General features: G+C 40.6%; 1 protein-coding gene across 6 annotated transcripts in view; it reads right to left on the bottom strand.

The window, feature by feature from the left end:
* Positions 1-21,301, bottom strand: part of SON (SON DNA binding protein) — a 33,509-nt gene that overhangs the window by 11,696 nt on the left and 512 nt on the right. For 3 of the 6 annotated variants that reach the window (XM_005860724.2, XM_005860726.2, XM_005860727.2), the window contains exons 2-6: positions 18,127-18,296; positions 9,379-15,315; positions 7,205-7,365; positions 5,140-5,286; positions 4,773-4,961 (exon numbers count right to left, since the gene is read on the bottom strand). In XM_005860724.2, coding sequence (XP_005860786.1) covers positions 4,773-4,961; positions 5,140-5,286; positions 7,205-7,365; positions 9,379-15,315; positions 18,127-18,296 — 6,604 coding nt within the window. Of the gene's footprint in view, positions 1-3,874; positions 4,670-4,772; positions 4,962-5,139; positions 5,287-5,460; positions 6,976-7,204; positions 7,366-9,378; positions 15,316-18,126; positions 18,297-21,091; positions 21,171-21,301 lie in introns of those variants that run through there. The other 3 variants (XM_014535173.1, XM_005860728.2, XM_005860729.2) reach the window with 3 other exon arrangements.

The raw sequence follows: 21,301 nt of genomic DNA, 5'->3' as shown, positions 1-21,301 counted from the left end.
CAGTATAAAATTACACCTACCCTTTACATGAGCAACGTCCAATGGAATTTCCTAGTGACTGCTAATGAGCACTTAAAATGTGGCCAGTGCAATGAAGCAACTTGACTTCCCAGTGGCTAACGACTTCTGTATTGGAGTACACATATACAGACAGTATACAGTAAACTATACTGTACAGTGAAGCTTTAGAGCCCTCCTCACCAGCTTTTACTGTTGCTCAGAAACAGGAATGTGTGCAAGGTACCAAAATGATACCAAAAGGCCTTCTAAAAACCAAGGAAAAAACCTAAATCCTATAGAATACTTTATCAAGATGTCATCAGCAAGCTGTTTCAATAGATACACTACAGACTTTCAACCTAATGTATACAGTGTAATTATCTAAAGCATAATTATAATTCTGTAATAATATTCCAGGCATTATAATGAGGGAAATATTTAATTTCCTTTTCCCAAGGACTTGTTCTGAAATATGAAATCTACATAAGTGTTTTGAATAATCCCAGTTCTCGCATTAATACAAACCTATTCAGGTGATTTTGCCTTCCTACTTCATTGACACAACAGATCACCACTCCTTTTCTAACCCACCCAGGTGCTAGGGGAGCACACGTGCCCTTTCCACTGAGGCCTGTGCTCCCCTGGCTAGAGGGTCTGGAGTGCAGGGCAGTGCAGACCACCAGGGAGTGGAGCAGACCAGAGCAGGCAGAGCTGCCTCACAGCTGTACTGAGACAGCCCTGCTAGAGCCCCACCCAAGTTTCCTTCTTCACTGAACCCCTCCTCAAAAAAGGCGTTAGGAATAGTAAAATACGTAACATCATTAGCACCATGTAAGATGCATTTCAGGGCCTTAGGTTATAAATGTATGTTCTTCTCGTTGAAAAATCTTTCTAAGTTCCCCTGGCCAGACTCAGTGGTTAGCGTAGGCCCGCGCACAAAGGTCTCAGGTTCAATTTCCAGTCAAGGGCACATACCTGGATTGTAGGTCTGATTCCTGCCACTGGTCGGGGCAATTTGGGAGGCAACTAATCGATGTGTGTCTCTCTCACATCAATGTTTCTCTCTCCTCCCTCCCACTACCACCCCTTAAACAAACAAAAAAAACTTTTAAGTCAATTTATTTCCCCCTTTTGTTAATCTAACTATTTACATAGATAGAACAAATATCCTAAGTGTTTCTTAAAAAAACAATGAAAGGATATAAAGTGAAAATTATATTCTACACAAGTAATTGCAGGTATCTCAAAGACAGCATAAAAGAAAAATTTTAATTATAGTGGAACTGTAAGAAAAAACATCTATATATAAAACATGATTTTAAAATATTTAGCAAAAATACAAAAGTTCAGTTATAAAAGAAAATGACAACTACAAAAAAAGCCGCACTATTAAATCTAGAATGTTTCAGTTACATGTGTTTGATTAGTTTTAAAAAGTGAATTATGGATATTTTTATCAAATAAAATAATCTAGTGCAATGCTTAGGTTTAACTTACACATTTAACCTAAATGAATTATAACAGAAAACAAACAGATAACCTATTGGCTTAAGGAAATTCAGTGATAATCCCATCTAAGGAGAGAATGAATAACAAGGCTATATTTACATTCTAGTACGCTAGGAACTATGTGTTCAATTTCAAAAGGAAATTTTCATCTTGCCTCAAGAACTTAAACTAAAAACTTTATAAATCTAGAGCTTCTAAACACTGAAATTTTTAGCTCCACTGGGATATGGAAATATTCTTCAGTAATAAAAACCAAGCACAAAGCCTAAGACAAAAAAATATCTTCACATGTAAGTAATCACTAGACCTTAAGGGAGGGCAACTTCTGGACCGCTAAAATATTTGTGCTTGATAGCAAACCCAAGGAAGTTCTGTCAAAGATTACATTTAAATCTTCTACCCAATAAGTCTTTGCTAGCTTTATTACTAAGAATTAATGCCCCTGAGGACAATTCTTTAAATAATAAGTTTTCCAACATTTTTTCTATTCATTGCTTATCAATCAGATTCACACAAATATGGTCAAAATTCTGTAGTCATTCTTTACTGTCGATGATGCTGGTTGGCAGTAGAGCACACACAATCTGATGAGTAGACAATCCATAAGAAATGGATTTGCTGATCCATCCACGTCTATCCAGTTATGTCAAAGAGCACTCAAGTGCAAGACAATGAAAGGGATTAAGGATTATAGCAAAACTAAGATCAAATCTGTGACCTTTGCCTAAATGTTTTATGCTCAATTTAAAGAACCACAAAATCCATTTATTGAAATGAAAAAGAGCAATAGGAAAAAATACTTTTCAGTTAAAATATTGGCTTTAAAAGACTTTACACCCCTGACAGGGAACCAAGAGCGCTAATGCTCTCATAAGATGTGACTAACAGCATTCCACAAACATCGGTATATAGAACATCAATCTTAAAAACAGTATATTTCTAAGACACAGCTAAATAACTAGAACTAAACATTTTATATGAACATTTCCTCTAGGTGTTTTATATTATTCCTACAGAGACCTGAGGGGGTTTGGGAGGTGGGAGGATCCTGTCCCTTTTCCTAAAACTTTGGAATTGTTTTTGCTTAAAGTTTACCTATATGTTGTTTGAGCCTAATAATCTTCTAAGAAACTAGCTTAGAGTTCTAATATCAAAAAGTTGTGTACATCCTCCCAAAGGAAAAATCGTCTCTATTTATGTAGCTTTATGAACAGAAGCTTTTTCCCTCCTGTTATAATAGAACACTTCTTTATACTTTATAAAATCTGAATACCCACCTTCCCCCCCAAATTTCTTTGAAATAAGTATTCTCAACTTTCAATTAAACTCTGACAACCATTTTAGATGCCAAGACTAAGGCACCTGCCCCCCATCAGTGTTAAGACTCAAACTGGCTGAGCACTAAACTTCTAATATAAATATGTGAGTAGATGTATATATAAGCTCTGTCAAAAAGAAATGGTCATCAGCATTCACTCAGCACTTGAATAGTTATAGTCACTATCTCCGCAGAAAAACCCCTTGGAATTTTGTAGTATTTATGGGGCTTCATTCTATCAGGAAATATTTCTCACATCATCACCCTGCAAAGTTTTTTCCAACTCTGTTAAATGCGTAATCTGCAAGAAATTACTAAAAGCATATGAATCAATCATAATTTCTCAGTCTGTTTAGCCCTCTTATGATTTATATTCAACTACTACAAAATTTAAGTTAGTTGCAAATATCAGTTCCCCCTTTCCCTGTTCAGATGTGCCGGTAGCTGGATTTGGGGATTAGCAACTGAGCTACTCAGGTCGTTTCAATAAAATACGATCCAAACCAGCTACCCCAACCTCGCTGGTGACGGCATAACTTAGATTTTTGAACCCTATGTAACTGATCATCACTGGTGGCTGTGGTTGTACTGGCTAGTTTTCATGTCCAGTCAGCTTCACTGTATATAACTTTTGTCCTTTAAAATGCTACAGGTCAAAACCTCCCGCGCACACACAGTGAAAATGTCACCTGTGAATGGCTCAGGGGAAAAAGGTTTCTGATTTGGGTTCTGTTCACTTTCTGACTGATCTCTAATACTGGAGGTGTTTAGTGGAAGATGACCATATGGGCGATAAACAGAACCTGAGGGGAAAAGTACAGGTCTCTCTGACATCCCTATCCCAGAACTGCAGGAAAAGGGAGTGGGAAGAAGCCCCACATTGTAAGGGCATCAGTATCTAATCCAGTCCTTGGACAGATGTCTGGGCTTTGGAAACCAAGGGCAAGAGGTGATGACTAGTCTACGGTATTTTTAAAACTCCCACCCCCCCTAGTAAGTCTCCACCCTCCCGTATCCCCCAAGCGTGATTTTGCACAACAAGTTAAATAAAAGTAAACTGTTTATTAAAAGATACAGCAAAGGTACAGATACAGAGATACATACAAAGATACATATATATATATTTACATATATATACAGTCTTGCTGTTTTCATGTGCACTATATTTAGCAGCACATTTAATCAGGTGGCATTTTAATGGGGTTGTTTTGACACTTGGCGTTATTACTGCATCATGACAAGATACAACTATAGCCTCGTGAAATTTTCAAGGTGTGAATTCCACTTCTCCAACTTTCATTAGTAGCAAAAAGAGAAAGGAGAAGGGAAATGGAGTACACCAAGGCTGAGCATTAGGTTAAACACAAGAATTCCAAAGGGCCAAGGTAGCACAGGGAAGGGAAATGATTAAAATTAAAGGCTATCTGACAAACCACCCAGAGAACAGTAAGAAACCATTATTTAAGGGCAATAGGCTATGTATTCAAGATGCTCACATCAGCCTACAATGACCTTTTTCAATCCACTTCTTGTGTTGAACCTGAGGATCTGCCTCTGTCCGCTCAAGCCCTCCAGCCAGTACATTTGCTACCACCAAAATCTAGAGCTATAAAGCCTTGAAGCAAAACGGGACGCTAAATAGTTGTACCTTGGGCTACCTTCCCACAAGTGCAAGGAGGGCCCAATGTTGGGGAGGGATGTGACAACACTGTTCTCTGCAATTCGATGCTTTTCACTTTGTGGCTTGGTTCCACAAAGTGAATTGCATCGAGTTACTGTCAAATGAGAAGCTGCGGGTTGTTTCATCTGTCGTTTAACCCGGCCCTGCCGTTTACCCCGGCCCTAAGAAGAGTGAAACAGAATCCAAATCAGATATAAAATAACAATAAAATGGCAGATTCAGGTATAAAAAAAAAGAAAAATACATAATATTCCTCTTACTTACCTCAGAGGGCAGATTGCTGCTGAAAACATTATCATCGTCTTTGTTTTCTTCACCATTTTTATCCACAGGAACCCACTCTCCGTAAACGCTGTCTGCTTCTTTTTTTCGGTGCTGAGATCCGGATGACACAGGAAACTCTTTTGTTAACGTGACCTGGCTTTTTGGAGGCGTGGGCTTTGCTGCAGCAATCTAAAAAAATAAAGTTTCTCAATTACTTTCCAACAGTCTCAGAATGACTTTGTTTTTGTTCTTTACTTCTCGGTATTTAATTCAAAAATTAAACTAAATTCCATTTGAGTCTTATTTAAATATTTAAAAGTTCCATAAGTTGTGCTGTTTTAATCAATTCATAAACACTAATACTCACATTCAGGTTGAAAAATATGGGTTTGGGTTCACTGAGTTTAAAGGGATGATGATAAAAAGGAGGTTCTTCTTCCTCTTCATCCGAAACATGAGGCTTATTCACTATTACATCATCATCTTCTTTACTCTGTGCAATCTGTTTGCATTTCTTAAAAAGTAAAAACAAACAAGATAAATCTTACACTTTAGGTAAAATACAAAATGTAATTTCTTAAAAGAATGAAAACTACATAAAATCAACTTTCAAAACTAAAACAAGATTAATGATGGGCTATAGATAGGAAACTTGGCTTATTAGTATTATTTAAACACACTCTAGCTGGTCAGTCAGTCAACAACATTTATTGAGCACCTACTATGTGCAGAGCACTGTACTGGGCACTGTCCAGGGTATACAAAAAAGGAGAAAACATGGTCCCTGCTCCCAAGGAGCTTACAATCTAGTTTAAGAGACAGAATACATACACGTGAAATAGTTGAGGAGCGCTTTTACAGAGCAACACAAGGAACAAGTGCAAACTGATATAATACAAACTGAGTACATAAGTGCCGAGAGAACAAAGGCTTAGGAGAGAATAGAATCAGGCAGAATTTGATCATCAAAGGATAGTCCTTGAAGAGTTCTAAGCCAGATTTTCATAGTTGAGAACAAGGACTGGCAGGGAAAGGAAAAGAAGGTGATCCTAGTCAGGTGGTGTTTAAAAAAAAAAGTGAGAAGAAACTTATTAGGAGGGACAAGAGGGCTAATGATGAGGATAAAAACATAGGGAAACACTGTTCATAAGTTTTGGATAAGGAACTTGGGTTTGATAAGCAAACAATAAAAGCCTTTACTAGATCCTTAAATTAAAAAAAAAAAAAAAGTTGTACTTCATATTGTAGTAAATCTAAATGATGAAACAGATTAAGAAACTTTATGATCCCCAAAGGTATGGTAAAATGAAAGATGTGAAACATTGCAATTGGGTTGGATAGTAACATCTCTCCATAAATGTCTTGTAGGTTGAGTCTCTAAAGGACTAGAACTCAAGATTGGAAAATAAGGCATGATGGAGAGGGTGTAATTGATGAGGTCTGACACATAAAGCAAAGTCAATTCCTTCCTGTCCGAAGGAACAGACTCCATTACCTGGCTTTATAAAAAGGTCAGAGTAAATTTGGATAGACTTGTCTCTTTACAAGCAGAATGCCGCATCCATTATCAATTGAAAATATTACAATAGGATAAAAAGCTCATTTAGCCAAAAACAGAGTATACTACGCTTGTAACCAAGGGGAACAGAATATATTGACAGTGGCAGGCTGGCATAAGGCTAGCCGATAGCAAGTTTCAATATATGAAACAGTGTGGTATTTCTGGATCCTAGCAGCAATATTTCAGCATCCTCCCCCCTCCCCGAAAACCAACAAAATAATATTAATAAAACAAAGCCAAAAACAAGCCTCATTTGAAAAGATCAAATTCTTAAGAACAAAAATAAGTGTGTTTAAAATATATATATGTTACTGCCAAAACCCGAACCGCAAGGAAGAACTGATAATGGCCGGCCATTATCACCAATGGCTGGTACCAAACAGCCAAAACCCGAAATGATGATGCGAAAGAAGTTCCTTTCAGGCAATGGCCAGCTATTCTCATTAATTTCCAAGCTCCGGTGGCAAAAGATCATTTCTGAAGATTGTCTGTGTCTTTGCGTATATGCAGTACACTCGTGGCGATCAGTGAACACGTCGTGAATGGAAACGAAACTGTAGGCGAGCTTCTGCGTGTTGCTCACTCAACACCTCCTCCATTCAAACGAACCGTCCCACTCCTCAGTCAGTTTGGCTTCTAAAACTGGAAAGCAAAAGTAATGGGAAGTAACTTTTAGCTAGCGGAGCTTAGCCATCCCGGATAATGGCCTGCTAAACAGAGCTTCTGCCGCTGCCACACCTGTATTTCGGGTTTTGGCCACTCGGTGCCAGCCATTATCAGTTCAGCCCACAATTCGGGTTTTGGCACGCTCCAGAGTCAACATCACTGGAATAATCCATTTAAGAATTAAAACAAATTCTGTCTAGCTTACCTCCGTTAGTTCTTCTATAGTAGCTCCTCCTGACTTTTTAGCAACTTTCTCTTCTATGGTAGGTGGAGGTGCAGGCTTTAGGTTTGGCGGTAAAGGAACACCAGCCTTAGCACACATGGCAGCTGCATTAGCTTTGGCTATTTCAAGTAATTGAGCCTTATCTGTAAGAGGAAAAATACAAGAAGCAGTTTTCCCAAAGGTTGTATTTTGTATTATCTTAAGTTTTATATGCTAACAAAATTGAATACATCAACTTTCTGCTCTAACTTACAATGGTAATCAAATCACTCTTTGACTCAAAAGTTTTTAAGAGAATGCCTGTTTAAATTAAGGCCAGCCCGGCCGATGTGGCCCAGTGGTTGAGCATCAGCCAATGAACCAGGAGGTCACAGTTCAATTCCAGGTCAGGGCAAATGCCCAGGTTGCCAGCTCGAACCCTGGTAGACGTGCAGGAGGCAGCCAATCAATGATCTCTCTCATCACCGATGTTTCTCTCTCTTCCTCTGAAATCAATAAAAAAGTTTTTAAAAAAATAATTAGGTCCACTTTTAGGTTCTCATTCAAATACTATAGAAAATACTAAATTATGTAACTACAATCACCTTGCCACATACCTGCCAGAAAATACATACCTGCCAAAACCTACTTTGTTTTCCAAAATTATCATGCCCTTAAAATTACTTTCCTTCTAGCCCCCACCAGTGTGGCTCAGTTGACTGTCATTCCGTGTACCAAAAGGATGCTGGTTCAATTCCTGATCAGGGCACGGTGTTTCAGGATTGATCCCCAGTAAGGGGTGTGCAAGAGGCAGCCTATCAATGTTTTGTTCTCACATTGATGTCTCTTTCTCTCTCTCCCTCTTAAAAAAAATCTTTAAAAATTTACTTTCCTTCAAATATCTGACATTTTAAACCACTTATAAACCACTTGATCCCAATTCAGGTGTCACTATTTCTAACAAGTCTTAAGTCATAATTTAACATTCTTCTCCACGGTGCTTCCAAAGTGCCTTACCTATCCTGTACCAGTACTTACAGCAATCACAACATGCTGCTCTTTTTGGCAGTTTTACTATTTGGCAAAAGAGACATATATGTATTTTATCCATGTCTCCTCTACTAACTTGTAATCACTTCAGGAATTAAATACTATTCCTCTACTCTGAATAAAAAAAGAACTCAAAACTTTTTGTTGAACTGAATGCATTCTCCCTTATTGTTCGGTTAGGGTCTTTTTTGATGATGTTGCTAATCCTCATTCGAGGATATTTTTCTGTTGATCTTTTAGAGAGAGTGCAAGAGAGAGGGAAAGACAGAAACATTGATGTGAGAGAAACACATCGAATGGCTGCCTCCTGCACGTGCCCCAAACAGGGCCTGAGTGGGGAAGAAGCCTACAACCAAGGTACGTGCCCTAGAGCAAAATCAAACCCAGGACCCTTTGGTCCATAGGCCGATGCTCTATCCACTGAGCCAAACCAGGTAGGCGTCTTTTTCTTTAGACAACACTAACTTGGAAATGTCCAACTACTGGGATAATTATCCATTATTTCTGTAGGTAGTCATGCATTATCCCACAAGCTTTAACCATCTATGTGCACTTCTTAAAATCAGGGACACTAGAGCACTTTTTTTTAAAGGAAGATTAAAATCACTTTAATAAATGTCACTTTATTTTACCCAGGTAAATAACTCCCCACATACAGAATTCCCTATGCACTTCCACTACCCATTATACCATTAGAATTACCTACACAAACTTTAGGGTCTGACATTGCCATTTTAAGACATGTAACTGATCTAAAAAGAAACACTGTAACCTTAGGCTTATTTGTAAAGATTTATGTTGAAACACATCCAACAACAATCTGAGCATACACTAGCCTTGTACTTAACTGGACTTCTACTTCCCCTTTCTGGTTATGGAAGACGGGTTCAAGCAAAAAAACATTCAAGTATGGGACCACCTTGGTTCTATCATGCTCCAAAGTAGGTCTTTGAACTCAAACTACACAAGTACTTATCCCTACATTTCCTAAACACAAGCTTAGCTAATTAAAAAATTTAAAGAGAAATATTTACCCTAAACCAATAACCCAAAATACTCCATTTGACTCAAAGAGCAGGAACAACTCAGATTTAAGCCAGGCCTCCCATTAGTTTTCAGTAACTTACTCAGATCTGTCAGGCGTTTAGGCGATCGGCCTCTTTCTGAAGATCGGGACCGTTTACGGCGGAGGGGAGACCTGCTAAACCTTCTTCGCAAGGGTGTCCGTGATCGCCTTAACCTGACTGGTGAGATACTGAAGCTTCGTCTTCTTACCACCGACCTTGATCTTCTCCGTCGGCTAGGAGTGCGACTCCGTCGGCTAGGGGTTCGGCTCCGTCGGCTTGGGGTTCGGCTCCGTCGGCTAGGGGTGCGGCTCCGTCGGCTTGGGGTACGGCTCCTTCGGCTTGGGGTGCGGCTCCTTCGGCTTGGGGTGCGGCTCCGTCGGCTCGGGGAAATGCTAAAGCTCCTTCTCCCCACAGATCTAGATCTTCTTCGACGACTCGGAGTGTGACTCCGACTCCGCCGACTTGGGGTACGACTCCGAGCTCTCACAGTTTTCCGATTATCCCTGGAGCTTGATCTTTTTCTTTTTCTTTCCCTGGACTTGGATCTGTGCTTTGGAGACCTTTTGCGCTTCTCCTTTGATACAGATCGCCTTCCTCTAGACTTTGATCTTGACCTGCTGCTCCTCCTCCTGCGTCTTGAACGTGACCTTGAACGTGTTTGAGAGCGACGAGACTTGGACTTAGATGATCTCTTTCTTGCCCTAGAACGAGACTCACTGGTACGTTTGCGTGATTTGTGTTCTGAAGACTTGGACCGCTTACTTCGAGATCTTAATGAAGAGTCTCTTTTCTTTTCTTTCTCACCTTTATCACGGTTCTTATTTTTCTTGCTTTTTTCATGAGTGTCCTTAACTTTCACAAAAATTTCATAATCATCTTTTTCCTCTGAAGATGATTCTGAAGCTCTTTCTGGTATACTCATTACAACTGGACTGGCAGCAGATTTGTCACGTTCAACTTCACTTGCAAGTAAAGGTCCTTCAATACCAGCTCTGAGGCTTGTAAGACGTTCCATGTCCTTAGGAAGTAATGGTCTCACTAAATCTGCTTCATTAATATCTTCAATATTGGCAGGAAATGCAGATTCAGACACTGTCTCTTTAGCAGGGAGTGGTACCTCTTTATCTTCACTACTTTCTTTAGGGCTGAGAGCAACTGCTAATGTCTGGTTACTCTCCTTTATAGGTAATGGTCCTTCTGTATCATTGCTAATAAAGTTATTAGATGGCAAGTCAAGATGAATGTCTTTAGCAGGCAAAGGTCCCTCTATGTCAGCCTCACTACCACCACTGGGGCTAGTGGAAATTACCATGTCATGTTCAGTATCTTGAGTAGTTAAAGATACTTCAACATCATATTTACTAACTGAACTGAGAGCAGATACTGTGGCAAATTCAATACCCTTAGTAGTTCCCAATGTATCAGGTTCGACAGCAAGAGGACCAGCAGAAGATAGAGTTCCTCCTACATCAGCTTCACTAACACTAGGGCAGGTATCCAATACTGTGCATTGTTTAGTCTCATTGATGGCCAAAATTTTCTCTTTACCAATTTCACCAACAGCACCAGTGCTGGCAGTGGACATTGTGCTATGTTCCATGTCTTTAGCAATTAAATGATTATTTATATCAAGGTCTCTATTTATACCATGTTCACTTTCATAAGAGTCATTCTTCAGGTGCTCTTCATCATGCGGCTCTTCATCTGAGTGCATGGGAACCTCCTGCATACCAATCTCTGGAGTAAGATCTTGGTAAGTAGATATTAAATTCATTCCTGTTATAACACCAGACTTCAGCATCACAGAGGCAGACTCTAAAGCCATCTCAGTCGGTGTTATTTGAGTCTGCTCTGAGACAGTGACAGCAGGCTCTGCAACTGTCACTGTAGATTCTTGGACAACAGGTGGTTCTGAAATAATGTTAGGTTGAACTGATACTGCTGGTTCCAGGACAGGTACAGCAGACTCCGGGGCAGAAACAACTGGCACAGGAATGGTAACATGTTCTGGCTCAACCAAGACCATGGGCTCTGGGACAGCCTCAGGTGATGGCTCCAGTACAGCCATGGCCAGTGGCCCAGGGACAGTCACAGCCAGGGGCTCTGGGACCTCAGCTGAGGGCTCTGGGACAGCCTCAGCTGGGGGCTCTGGGACAGCCTCAGCTGGGGGCTCTGGGACAGCCTTGGCTGGGGGCTCTGGGGCAGCCACGGAGGGTAGCTCTGAGATGGCCATGGCTGAGAGCTCTAGAGCGCTCTGTGATGGCTCTGGAATAGTTACTGCAGGCTCCAGGAGGGACACAGATACCTCTGAGGCAACATGTCCTGGAGCTCTCATGGAATCAAAGGTTTCTGCTGTCTCTGACATAATAGAAGGCTCTGATGTTGACATAGTTGGTTCAGCTGACATCATGGTAGTTTCAGATACCATATAAGTCCCTGGTCTCTCTGGAACTTCATGCTCCTCTGCTTCTGCAGCAGACTCTATAGGTGTTGATATAACCGCAGACTCTGGCTCCAGTGGTGGCTCTGGAACAGTCATGGCAGCCTCTGATGCCAACATTGAAGGCTCTGATGCTGACACTGAATAATCAGCAGGCACTACCGAAGGCTCTGAAATCTCACTTTGACTCACAGGAGGTTCAGGCAGGGATACAGACTCTTCAGGAGGTAATGGTGGCATCTCAGTAGGCCAAGTATTTTCAGCTGTTAATGCTGACTGCTCAGTGGGTAATGCTGTGCCCTCCGGTGGCTCCTCAGGAGGCAATGGTGGTGTCATTGGTGGCTCTTCAGGTGGCAATGGTGGCATTGTTGGAGGCTCTTCAGGAGGCAAGGGTGGCACCATATATGCCTCTGTATATGTATCAGTATAAGAATCTGTGTAAGAATCAGCTGCCATAGACATCATTGAACGATCAGCAGTATAAGATGACATCATAGTTCGGTCAGCTGCAGAATACGATGACATCATAGACCGGTCGGCAGCAGAGTAAGATGACATCATAGACCGGTCAGCCATCATTGATCGGTCAGTCATCATAGAGCGCTCATAAGCTGACATCATAGAACGCTCATAAGCTGACATCATGGAGCGCTCGGCCATAGGGGACATCATAGAGCGCTCATAGGCTGACATCATAGAGCGCTCATAGGCTGACATCATGGAGCGCTCAGCCATAGGGGACATCATAGACCGCTCATAAGACATCATAGAGCGTTCATAAGATGACATCATGGAACGTTCTGCAGCATAGGACATCATCATAGAACGTCTAGATGCCAACATCAGGGGTCTGGGTGCTAACCTATATGGTCTAGGAACGGCCCTATAGGACCTGGGTGCTATCCTGTAAGGTCTAGGTGACATCCTATAGGGATCAGGAGTTAGTCTGTAGGGATCATGGCCTAATCTATAAGGGTCTTGCCCTAATCTATAGGCATCATGACCTAGCCTATAAGGGTCATGACCTAACCTATAGGGATCCTGAGCTAACCTGTAAGGATCCTGAGCTAACCTGTAGGGATCAGGAGATTTTGAACCCAGCATAGAAGAATCTTGGGTACTAGATGCTAACATCTGGGCATCCATGGTACCAGACGCTAACATCTGAGCATCCATGGTGCCGGAAGCTAACATTTGAGAGTCCATAGTGCCAGATGCTAACATCTGAGAATCCATAGAGCTAGTTGCTAACATCTGGGAGTCCATGGTGCTGGTTGCTAACATCTGGGAGTCCATGGAGCTGGTTGCTAACATCTGGGAGTCCATGGAGCTGGACGCTAGCATCTGGGAGTCCATGGAGCTGGACGCTAGCATCTGGGAGTCCATGGAGCTGGACGCTAGCATCTGGGAGTCCATGGAGCTGGACGCTAGCATCTGGGAGTCCATGGAGCTGGACGCTAGCATCTGGGAGTCCATGGAGCTGGACGCTAGCATCTGGGAGTCCATGGAGCTGGACGCTAGCATCTGGGAGTCCATGGAGCTGGACGCTAGCATCTGGGAGTCCATGGAGCTGGACGCTAGCATCTGGGAGTCCATGGTGTTAGATGCTAGCATCTGGGAGTCCATGGTGTTGGACGCTAGCATTTGGGAGTCCATGGTGTTGGACGCTAACATATGGGTCTCCATGGTGTTAGAAGCTAACATATGGGATTCTTGGGCCATCAAGGGATCCACTCCTACTGTTATAGAAGTCTCCCCCACTAATGTAGTAGGCAGCTCCTGTGCTACCGTATTATAGGATTCCAGCGCTGTCGTCGAGGGCACCTCCAGGGACTGCGACACGGTCATCGTTGACAGCTCCGTTGTCACCACAGACTGAACAGAGATCTCCAGCGCCACAGTTGCCGCAGGCTGCCCAGGCAACTCTGGCGCCCCAGGCTGCCCTGGCAACTCCAGAACCCCTGTTGCCAGAGGCTGCCCCAAAAGCTCTAGTGCTCCAGCTGCCCCAGACTGCCCCGTGAACTCCAGTGCCCCAGTTGCCATGAGCTGCCCAGGCAACTCCAGTGCCCCAGTTGCCACAGGCTGCCCAGACAACTCCAGTGCCCTAGTTGCCGAAGGCAGCCCTGGCAACTCTGGCACCCCAGTCACCGAAGGCTGCCCTGGCAACTCCAGCGCTGTCGTTGCCACTGGTTGCCCTGGCAACTCCAGCACCATCGCTGCCTCAGGCTGCCCTAGCAACGTTGTTGCTGTTGTCACCTCAGGCTGCCCAGGATGTTCCATCGCTGTCATCCCCACAGGCTGCTCCAACTCTGTCGTCGTCGCCGGTTGCTCCGTCAACTCCATTGCTACTGTTACCGCAGGCTGCCCTGGCAACTCCTGTGCCATCACAGGTGGCTCTGGTACCTCCTGTGTTGGCTCCAACCCCATGGATGGTGCTGGAAGCCCTGGCAATTCCTGCGACAACTGAGGCACTGATATCACTGAGGGCCCCGGCAACTCAGACACCGCCGTCGCAGGAGGCCCTAGCAACTCAGGCACTGGGGTAGAAGGGGGCCCTGGCAACTCCGGCACCGGGGTCGCAGAGGGCCCAGGTAACTCCAGCCCTGGAGTCACGGGGGGCCCCTGCAGCTCCGGCATGGAGGTCGCAGGTGGCCCCGGCAACTGCATCGCTGAGGCCACCGACGACTCCGGCAGCTCCAATGCTGTGGGCTTGGGTTGCTCCAGCAACTCCTGTGATCTTGTCATGGATGAATCTGCAGTCTCCGATGGTACTTCTACAGGCTGCTCTGGCAATCTTAGGTCTTCAGTTTCAGAAGACTCGGCAATATCCATTGTTGATGTGCTTGGCTCAGGGTGTGCCTCGATAGGTGTCTGTGATGATACCATAAGGGTTTCTGATGGCTCTAGCACTTTTGCTACTGGAGGCTCCAATATGGTCTTTGATGGCTCTGGAGATGTGCACTCCAAAGACTTCAGCACAGACTTCATCTGATAGTCCATTGACATTGTTACAACTGGCTCAGATGACTTTAGCACTACTGTTGTAGTAGACACCGGTGCTGTTGAAAAAGAATCCAGAATCTTTGTCATGGGCGGTTCCAGCGTTACTGCCACAGACTGTTCTGATTGCACAGAGATTACTGATGTAGATGCAAGTGACAGTTCTGCAGTTTTTGTAGCTGGCTTCAGAGTTTCTAAGGTGTGGGGTTGTGACACCTCCATTGAAACTACAGGAGGTTCTAGCACAACTGCAGGAGTTTCACTGGTCTCAGAGAGCCCAAACGCTCTTACCGGATGCTCCAGTGCCATTGCTGAAGGCTCAGAATCAAACTTCAAAAAGGAATCTGATTCTAAATCCATGTTCTCTTCATGATGTGATTTTGCCTTTGATTCAGATTCTTCTGGCTGCCTTTTATACTTTTTTTCCTTTTCTTTCTTCTTTTTCTTCTTTTTATTTTTGTGCTTTTTATGCTTCTTTGACTTTTTAGTGGGAACTTCATCAGTAGGGTCTGTTTGTACAGAGACACATCTACTTTTTCTGGAGGCCTCCTTCAAGTCTGAAATGGAGAAATTAATTTTAATTTGTCAAACATTGGTTTACGTAAATCATATAAGCCAAGATTTACATTCCATGGTAAGACACCACAGTATAACACTTCTTGTTAAATAAAAAGATACCAAATAAACTATATTTCATAAGCCAATTATCTTAAGTGACACTTTTCCAATACTTCTACAACTAAAGATTGGGTGAAAAGTAAGTTATTAGCTTATGCCCTGGCTGGATGGCTCAGTTGGTTGGAGCATGGTCCCGCACACCAAAAGATTGCGGATTCAATTCCTAGTCAGGGCACATACTTAGGTTGTGGGTTCGATCCCCGGTTGGGGCACATATGGGAAGCAAACAACCAATAGATGTTTCTCTCTCCCCCTCCCTCCCCACTTAGCTTCTCTAAAAAAAAAAAAAAATCAATGAAAACATATCATTGGGGAAGGATTAAAGTAATTTTTTAAGTTCGTAGTTTGTAACAAAAGCTTTAGAATTACATTAAAATGTGTTTCAACTAAATTCATTTAAACAATTATTTTCTGCAGCTCTCAAATTGTAGCAAATTACACTTATAGATGAATCTTTCATATTATCAATTGTTAGAATTTCTATAAAAAACACCCACATGGAATTTTCATGCTTATGCGAATTCCCCATGGGTTTGTATTAAAATTTCTATTTTCTCCTGTTTAAAAAAAAAAAAGTTAAATAATTGTTGTATTTTATAACCCCTATTTATACAGAAAGCAACATGGCACTGGATCTGTAACAAGCTGATTGCTTTCAGATCCTAAATCAATCCACCACTAACTAGATGAATGGACTAGGCCAAAGTACTAACACTGTCACCTAGAGTGAAGGATGAGGTGAGTTAAAACATACAAAGTACATAGAACAATGCCTGGTGCAAGCCCTCAGTGAATGCTAGTGATTGCTCTTATATACGTAAGTCTGAGTAACAAATAGAAAATATCAATATGGAACTTGAATTTTATCTTAATCACACCCATGTTACATCCTAATAAATATAATATCCTTTCCCACAATAACCTCCAAAATTTGGTAACAATTTTAATGTTTCTCCAAAAAAATATGCTCATAATAAAATCATTTTGGAAACAAACTTCTTACAGCCCTTTACATGTAACTTAAGAGTATTTCAATATCCTCAGGTGAGGACTGACAAAAAATTAGAACATTTTGCCCAGCCAGCGTGACTCAGTGGCTGAGCGTCGACCTATCAACAAGAGGTCACAGTTCAATTCCCAGTCAGGGCACATGCCTTGTTGCGGGCTCGATCCCCAGTGGGAGGCACGCAGGAGGCAGCCAATCATTGATGTTTCTCTCTCTCTCTCTCTTGATGTTTCTCTCTCTCTCTCTCTCTCTCTCTCTCCTTTCTTCTCTGAAACAAAAAATATTTTTTAAAGAAAGAATATTTCAATTCATCTGAAGAGAAGTAGTTTATATTCCACTTTATAACCAGATGGGATTTATTCTAATGCCAGTATCAAATTAGATAAATCTTAGTGATCCCAGAAAAAGCTGATTATAAACCTAGTCCATTAAGGTTATGGAAAAAATAAAACAACATATAACAAGACCTATTCCAAAACAAAACCAATCAGTTTCTATCAACTGTCTATTATGCAGCAAATTGTTAGCTAAGTTATACTTCAATCAAGAAAAAGGTGCTAGGCCCTAGCTGGTTTGGCTCAGTGGATAGAGCATCGGCCTGTGTTCCAGGTTCGATTCTGGTCATGGGCACATGCCCAGGTTTTGGGTCTGATATCCAGTATGAAGTGTGCAGGAGGCAGCCAATCAATGATTCTCTCTCATCATTGATGTTTCTATCTCTTCCTCTCTGAAATCAATAAAAATACATTAAAAGAAGAAGTTACTAGACCCATGAATCTAAGTATGGCTAAAGTCTCTGCTTTTTAACCATATCCTATACCCAAATTAAAAATGTTAATTTAAAAAATTTTAAAATGAGCCCTAGCCGGCTTGGCTCAATGGATAGAGCGTCGGCCTGCAGACTGTAGGGTCACAGGTTCGATTCCAGTCAAGGGCATATGCCTGGGCTGCGGGGCGTGAAAGAGGCAGCCGGTCAATGATTCGCAATGATTCTCTCTCATCATTGATGTTTCTCTCTCTCCATTCCTTCCTCTCTGAAATCAATAAAAGCATATTTAAAAAAAATATATCCTATTCCTAAGTAAAAACCCACAAAAAACTTTAAGAAAAAAATTAAAATGAAAAAATCATATCACATTTTCTAAAACTAAATGAAATTATTGTAATTTTTGTCATTGATCATAACTTTCATGTCTAAAGTTTTCATTTCTAAGCATCAATTATTTACCAATTCCAAAGATGCTAAAATCCAAGCAATGATTCCTTTGCATTCACTGCACTTTTAAGAGGGATAGATGCAAAAACAAAGCAATCTCTACACACGATTTTTAAATAAAACCTCCCAGGGTTTTAAAGTCATTACAAATGTGGTCCAGGCTCCTGTACCTTCCAAAATGGACATCTACACAATTGTTCGATGAAAACCTGCTTTCAAAATCCTGGCACTGAGGCATAAGACTAAACCAAATAAAGATAAAGCGTATCCCACCACCAAAGCAAACAATGCATCATTACTCATATTTCAAAGCCAAACAACATTTTCAGTAAACCAATTAAACTAAAACTTAAATATACTGAAATTTTAGATCTACTGAACATTTTAAATTCCATGCAGTCAAGAAATAACACTGTTAAACCATTAAAAAATCTTCAGGTTTTTTACAGCTGATTATCTCCAACTTACCTGGCTTACAGCGTAGTTCTGTATCTAAGACCCCAGAAAGTACTTCCTCTATCTTCTGAACTATTTCTTCATTTGGTAGGCTCCTGGCAGAGGCAGCTGCATCATCACCTGCCTGGGTTTCTTTAATAGGGGTATTTGTTTCACCATTTAGCTGGCCTTCACTCCTTCCACTTGACAAGAAAAGTTATCAAAATTCATTAATATTTTTACCATACCATATAACAAATTAATATTTGTAATTCAATTATTAAAATAACCTTATACTAATACATTTCACAATTTTTGTATTACTTTCAGATGGTATTTCCTACCAGTAGTACTTCTTTAACACTTCCTACTTATAGTTGGTACATTTTTATTTTCACATAATTGAAGTTTTTGGGATCATGAAAGTGAAGAAAAAAATCTTTAGGACAGGTTTCTAATCTTATCTTTTTAAAAAATAAAACACTCCCAGAAATACAAATTGAATTAGATCTTAGTTACCTGCATATTTAATGCAGGTAACAGAAAAGTCATTAAAATCACAATCAAAAATCCCCCCAAATATATATATGACTTAACATTATAATAGAGGCTATAGCCACCATAAAGCCACACCTCTCCATGAATCACAATCATCAACAACAATATCAAGGAACATAAAGTTAACCACAGAAACATCAAGTAAAAAGGGTAACATATAGGCTCTGGTCAGTTAATAAAATGCCCAAAAGTTTAAAAAGGAAAATATATTAGCCCAGCCAGTGGTTGAGCCTCAACCTGTGCGTTCCAGTGCACATGCCGAGGTTGCAGACTAGATCCCCAGCAGGGGGTTTGCAGGATGGAGGAGGCAGCCTATCAGTAATTCTCTCTCATCACTGATGTTTCTAACTCTCTCTCTGAAATCAATTTCTTAAAACATATTTAAAAGAAAAAATATACATAATTTTTACCTAGTCATAAAAAATCCTAGTAATTGTCTGTAATACTATCAACAAAAAATATACTTTAAAAATCCCAGTATTCAATTTCTGGAGATCAAAAAATTTCACATAAAAGAAGTAACAATTCACTTATACCAACAATGGCTTAATATATTTTCAATTCACAGGGCCAAAAGAATCTTTTCCTTTAGTTGAGGTAAAATTATTGTATATATATAAAAGTTTCAGGTGTACAATATTATAATTTAACATCTGTATTCACTACAAAGTGATCATCACCAAAATTCTAGTTATTACCATTCATCACCGTACAATTGACCCCTTTCACCCAACCCCTCTCACAACCACCAATCTGCTCTCCATATTGAGTTTGTTTTGTTTTTTTACATAGAAGAATCTTGACAAAAGGACATGCCATTTATCCAGTCATTTTTACTATTTTTGTGTAGATTTGCAAAATTGTTTTTGAAAAATAATTTCACCAACACGTTCAACTGAACCTAAATTTTAGCAAACAAAAACAGAATTATGCTCCACTACCTGATAAAAGTCTGAAATTCCAAAAAAATAAATCAGCAGTTAACTAATTGTTATTCAGAAAATTTGGTTTTCTACAATGAATCCCATAATAATAAACAAGGTTCTACACGTTTAAACTCACTTAATCCTAACAAAACTCTAAAATCAGCACTATAATTCTGATTTTATAAATGAGGAATACGAGGCCCAGAGAAGACAAGAAACCTAGCTGAAGGTCACACAGCTATCAAGAAGTGAAGCAGGTATTTAAAACCAAAGCTCATACTCTTACCCACAACCTATTTTAATAGCTTATCTTAACTAATTTAGACCAATAATGTATTACATGTTACCTGAGAAGCTAATATTCCTCTAGCAATAAATTGGGTTGTCTAACATTCTTTTTTGACTTTCTTCAAGAGCTCTTTATTTTGCATTTTTCCTAAGCACTTTACACATACATATTACCTTACTAAAAAAGCAACGGATTTAAAAATCAGAAAAGCACAACTAAAAAAAAAAGTCTGTGAGAAAGTAATCATCTTAAAGCTATTAGAATGCTTACAGCAAATACTTGAGATAACAATTTCAAATAACCTAAATATCCATCAATACAACAAAATTCTATGGAACCATGAAAAATATCCCCAAAGACTACTAAGATTGTGATAAAAGGCAAACTTGTTCACAATTTCTTAGGTGAAAAATCAACACTAAACAAGATGATCACATTTCACAAAACATGTATGTGCTTCTGTATGCACAGGGGGGAAAAAACACATCAATGATTATGTAGAGGTTTTAAAATTTTTCCAAAGAAACTGACTTTCTAATAAAAACTGATTTCTTGAAGGCATGAAGACATTACAATAAGCAAACGCAATTACTTATTTGCATGACTATTAAAGTTTTCAAAAAATACATCTCCCCTTATCTCAAATATTTTCTCATCACCCTAAAAACACAAACATGTAATAACAAAATTTTAAAAAGGAACGAATTGAATGAACGGATATGTTTCCCACTTAAAAAAAAAACAAAACAAAAAAAACATGTCCTGTAAAAATAATGGTCCTAACGATACCATATATGTATATCATTGCCCCAATAACTCCCATGTTAATTTGAGCACTTACTTTACAACTGCGTTTTCGGCTGATTTTCAAATTCACGTATTACTCTCGCTCTCAACTCGTAAAATACAACTAGCAAAAACGTTTGAACTCGCAACAAATACGTTATACAACCCCAAAAGACGAAGACAACCAGCCAGTGGACAACATGACCCACGCTAGCTTCCTTTCTGAGCAAACAACTATTTCTTTGGCAATCTCTCCCAGTTTAAATTTTGTGGAACCGAGGATATAAGTCCACCAGCCATGGCAAAAGTAACGAGTTATTCAAATGTGTCCATGGGGACAAGGGGAGCAAATAAAAACGTGTTACCTACACACAAAGCCCACCGTCCACTTGCTAAATTAAGAAATGGCTCGTAATGGAGAGTCCCCTTCCACCCTTACCTCGAATATTGTGTCATCGGGATGTTTTAATTTGAATTCCTAGTCGAGGAGAACGCTGCCTGGTGGAAGGCACAGAGCACTAGGGCCCAAATAATCTAATTAGAGGATCCCGACCCCGAGATGGTCGGAAGCTGGCAGGACAAAGCGGATTTCAGTTTACTCAAGCCTCGGCCGGCAGAGACCCTTTCCGGTCGCGGGCACCGGCCGGCG

Source organism: Myotis brandtii, unplaced genomic scaffold, assembly GCF_000412655.1.
Source record: "Myotis brandtii unplaced genomic scaffold, ASM41265v1 scaffold139, whole genome shotgun sequence".
Lineage (NCBI taxonomy): Eukaryota > Metazoa > Chordata > Mammalia > Chiroptera > Vespertilionidae > Myotis > Myotis brandtii.
Note: the sequence above shows the minus strand (reverse complement) of the source record. Positions and strands in the feature narration are given on the sequence as shown.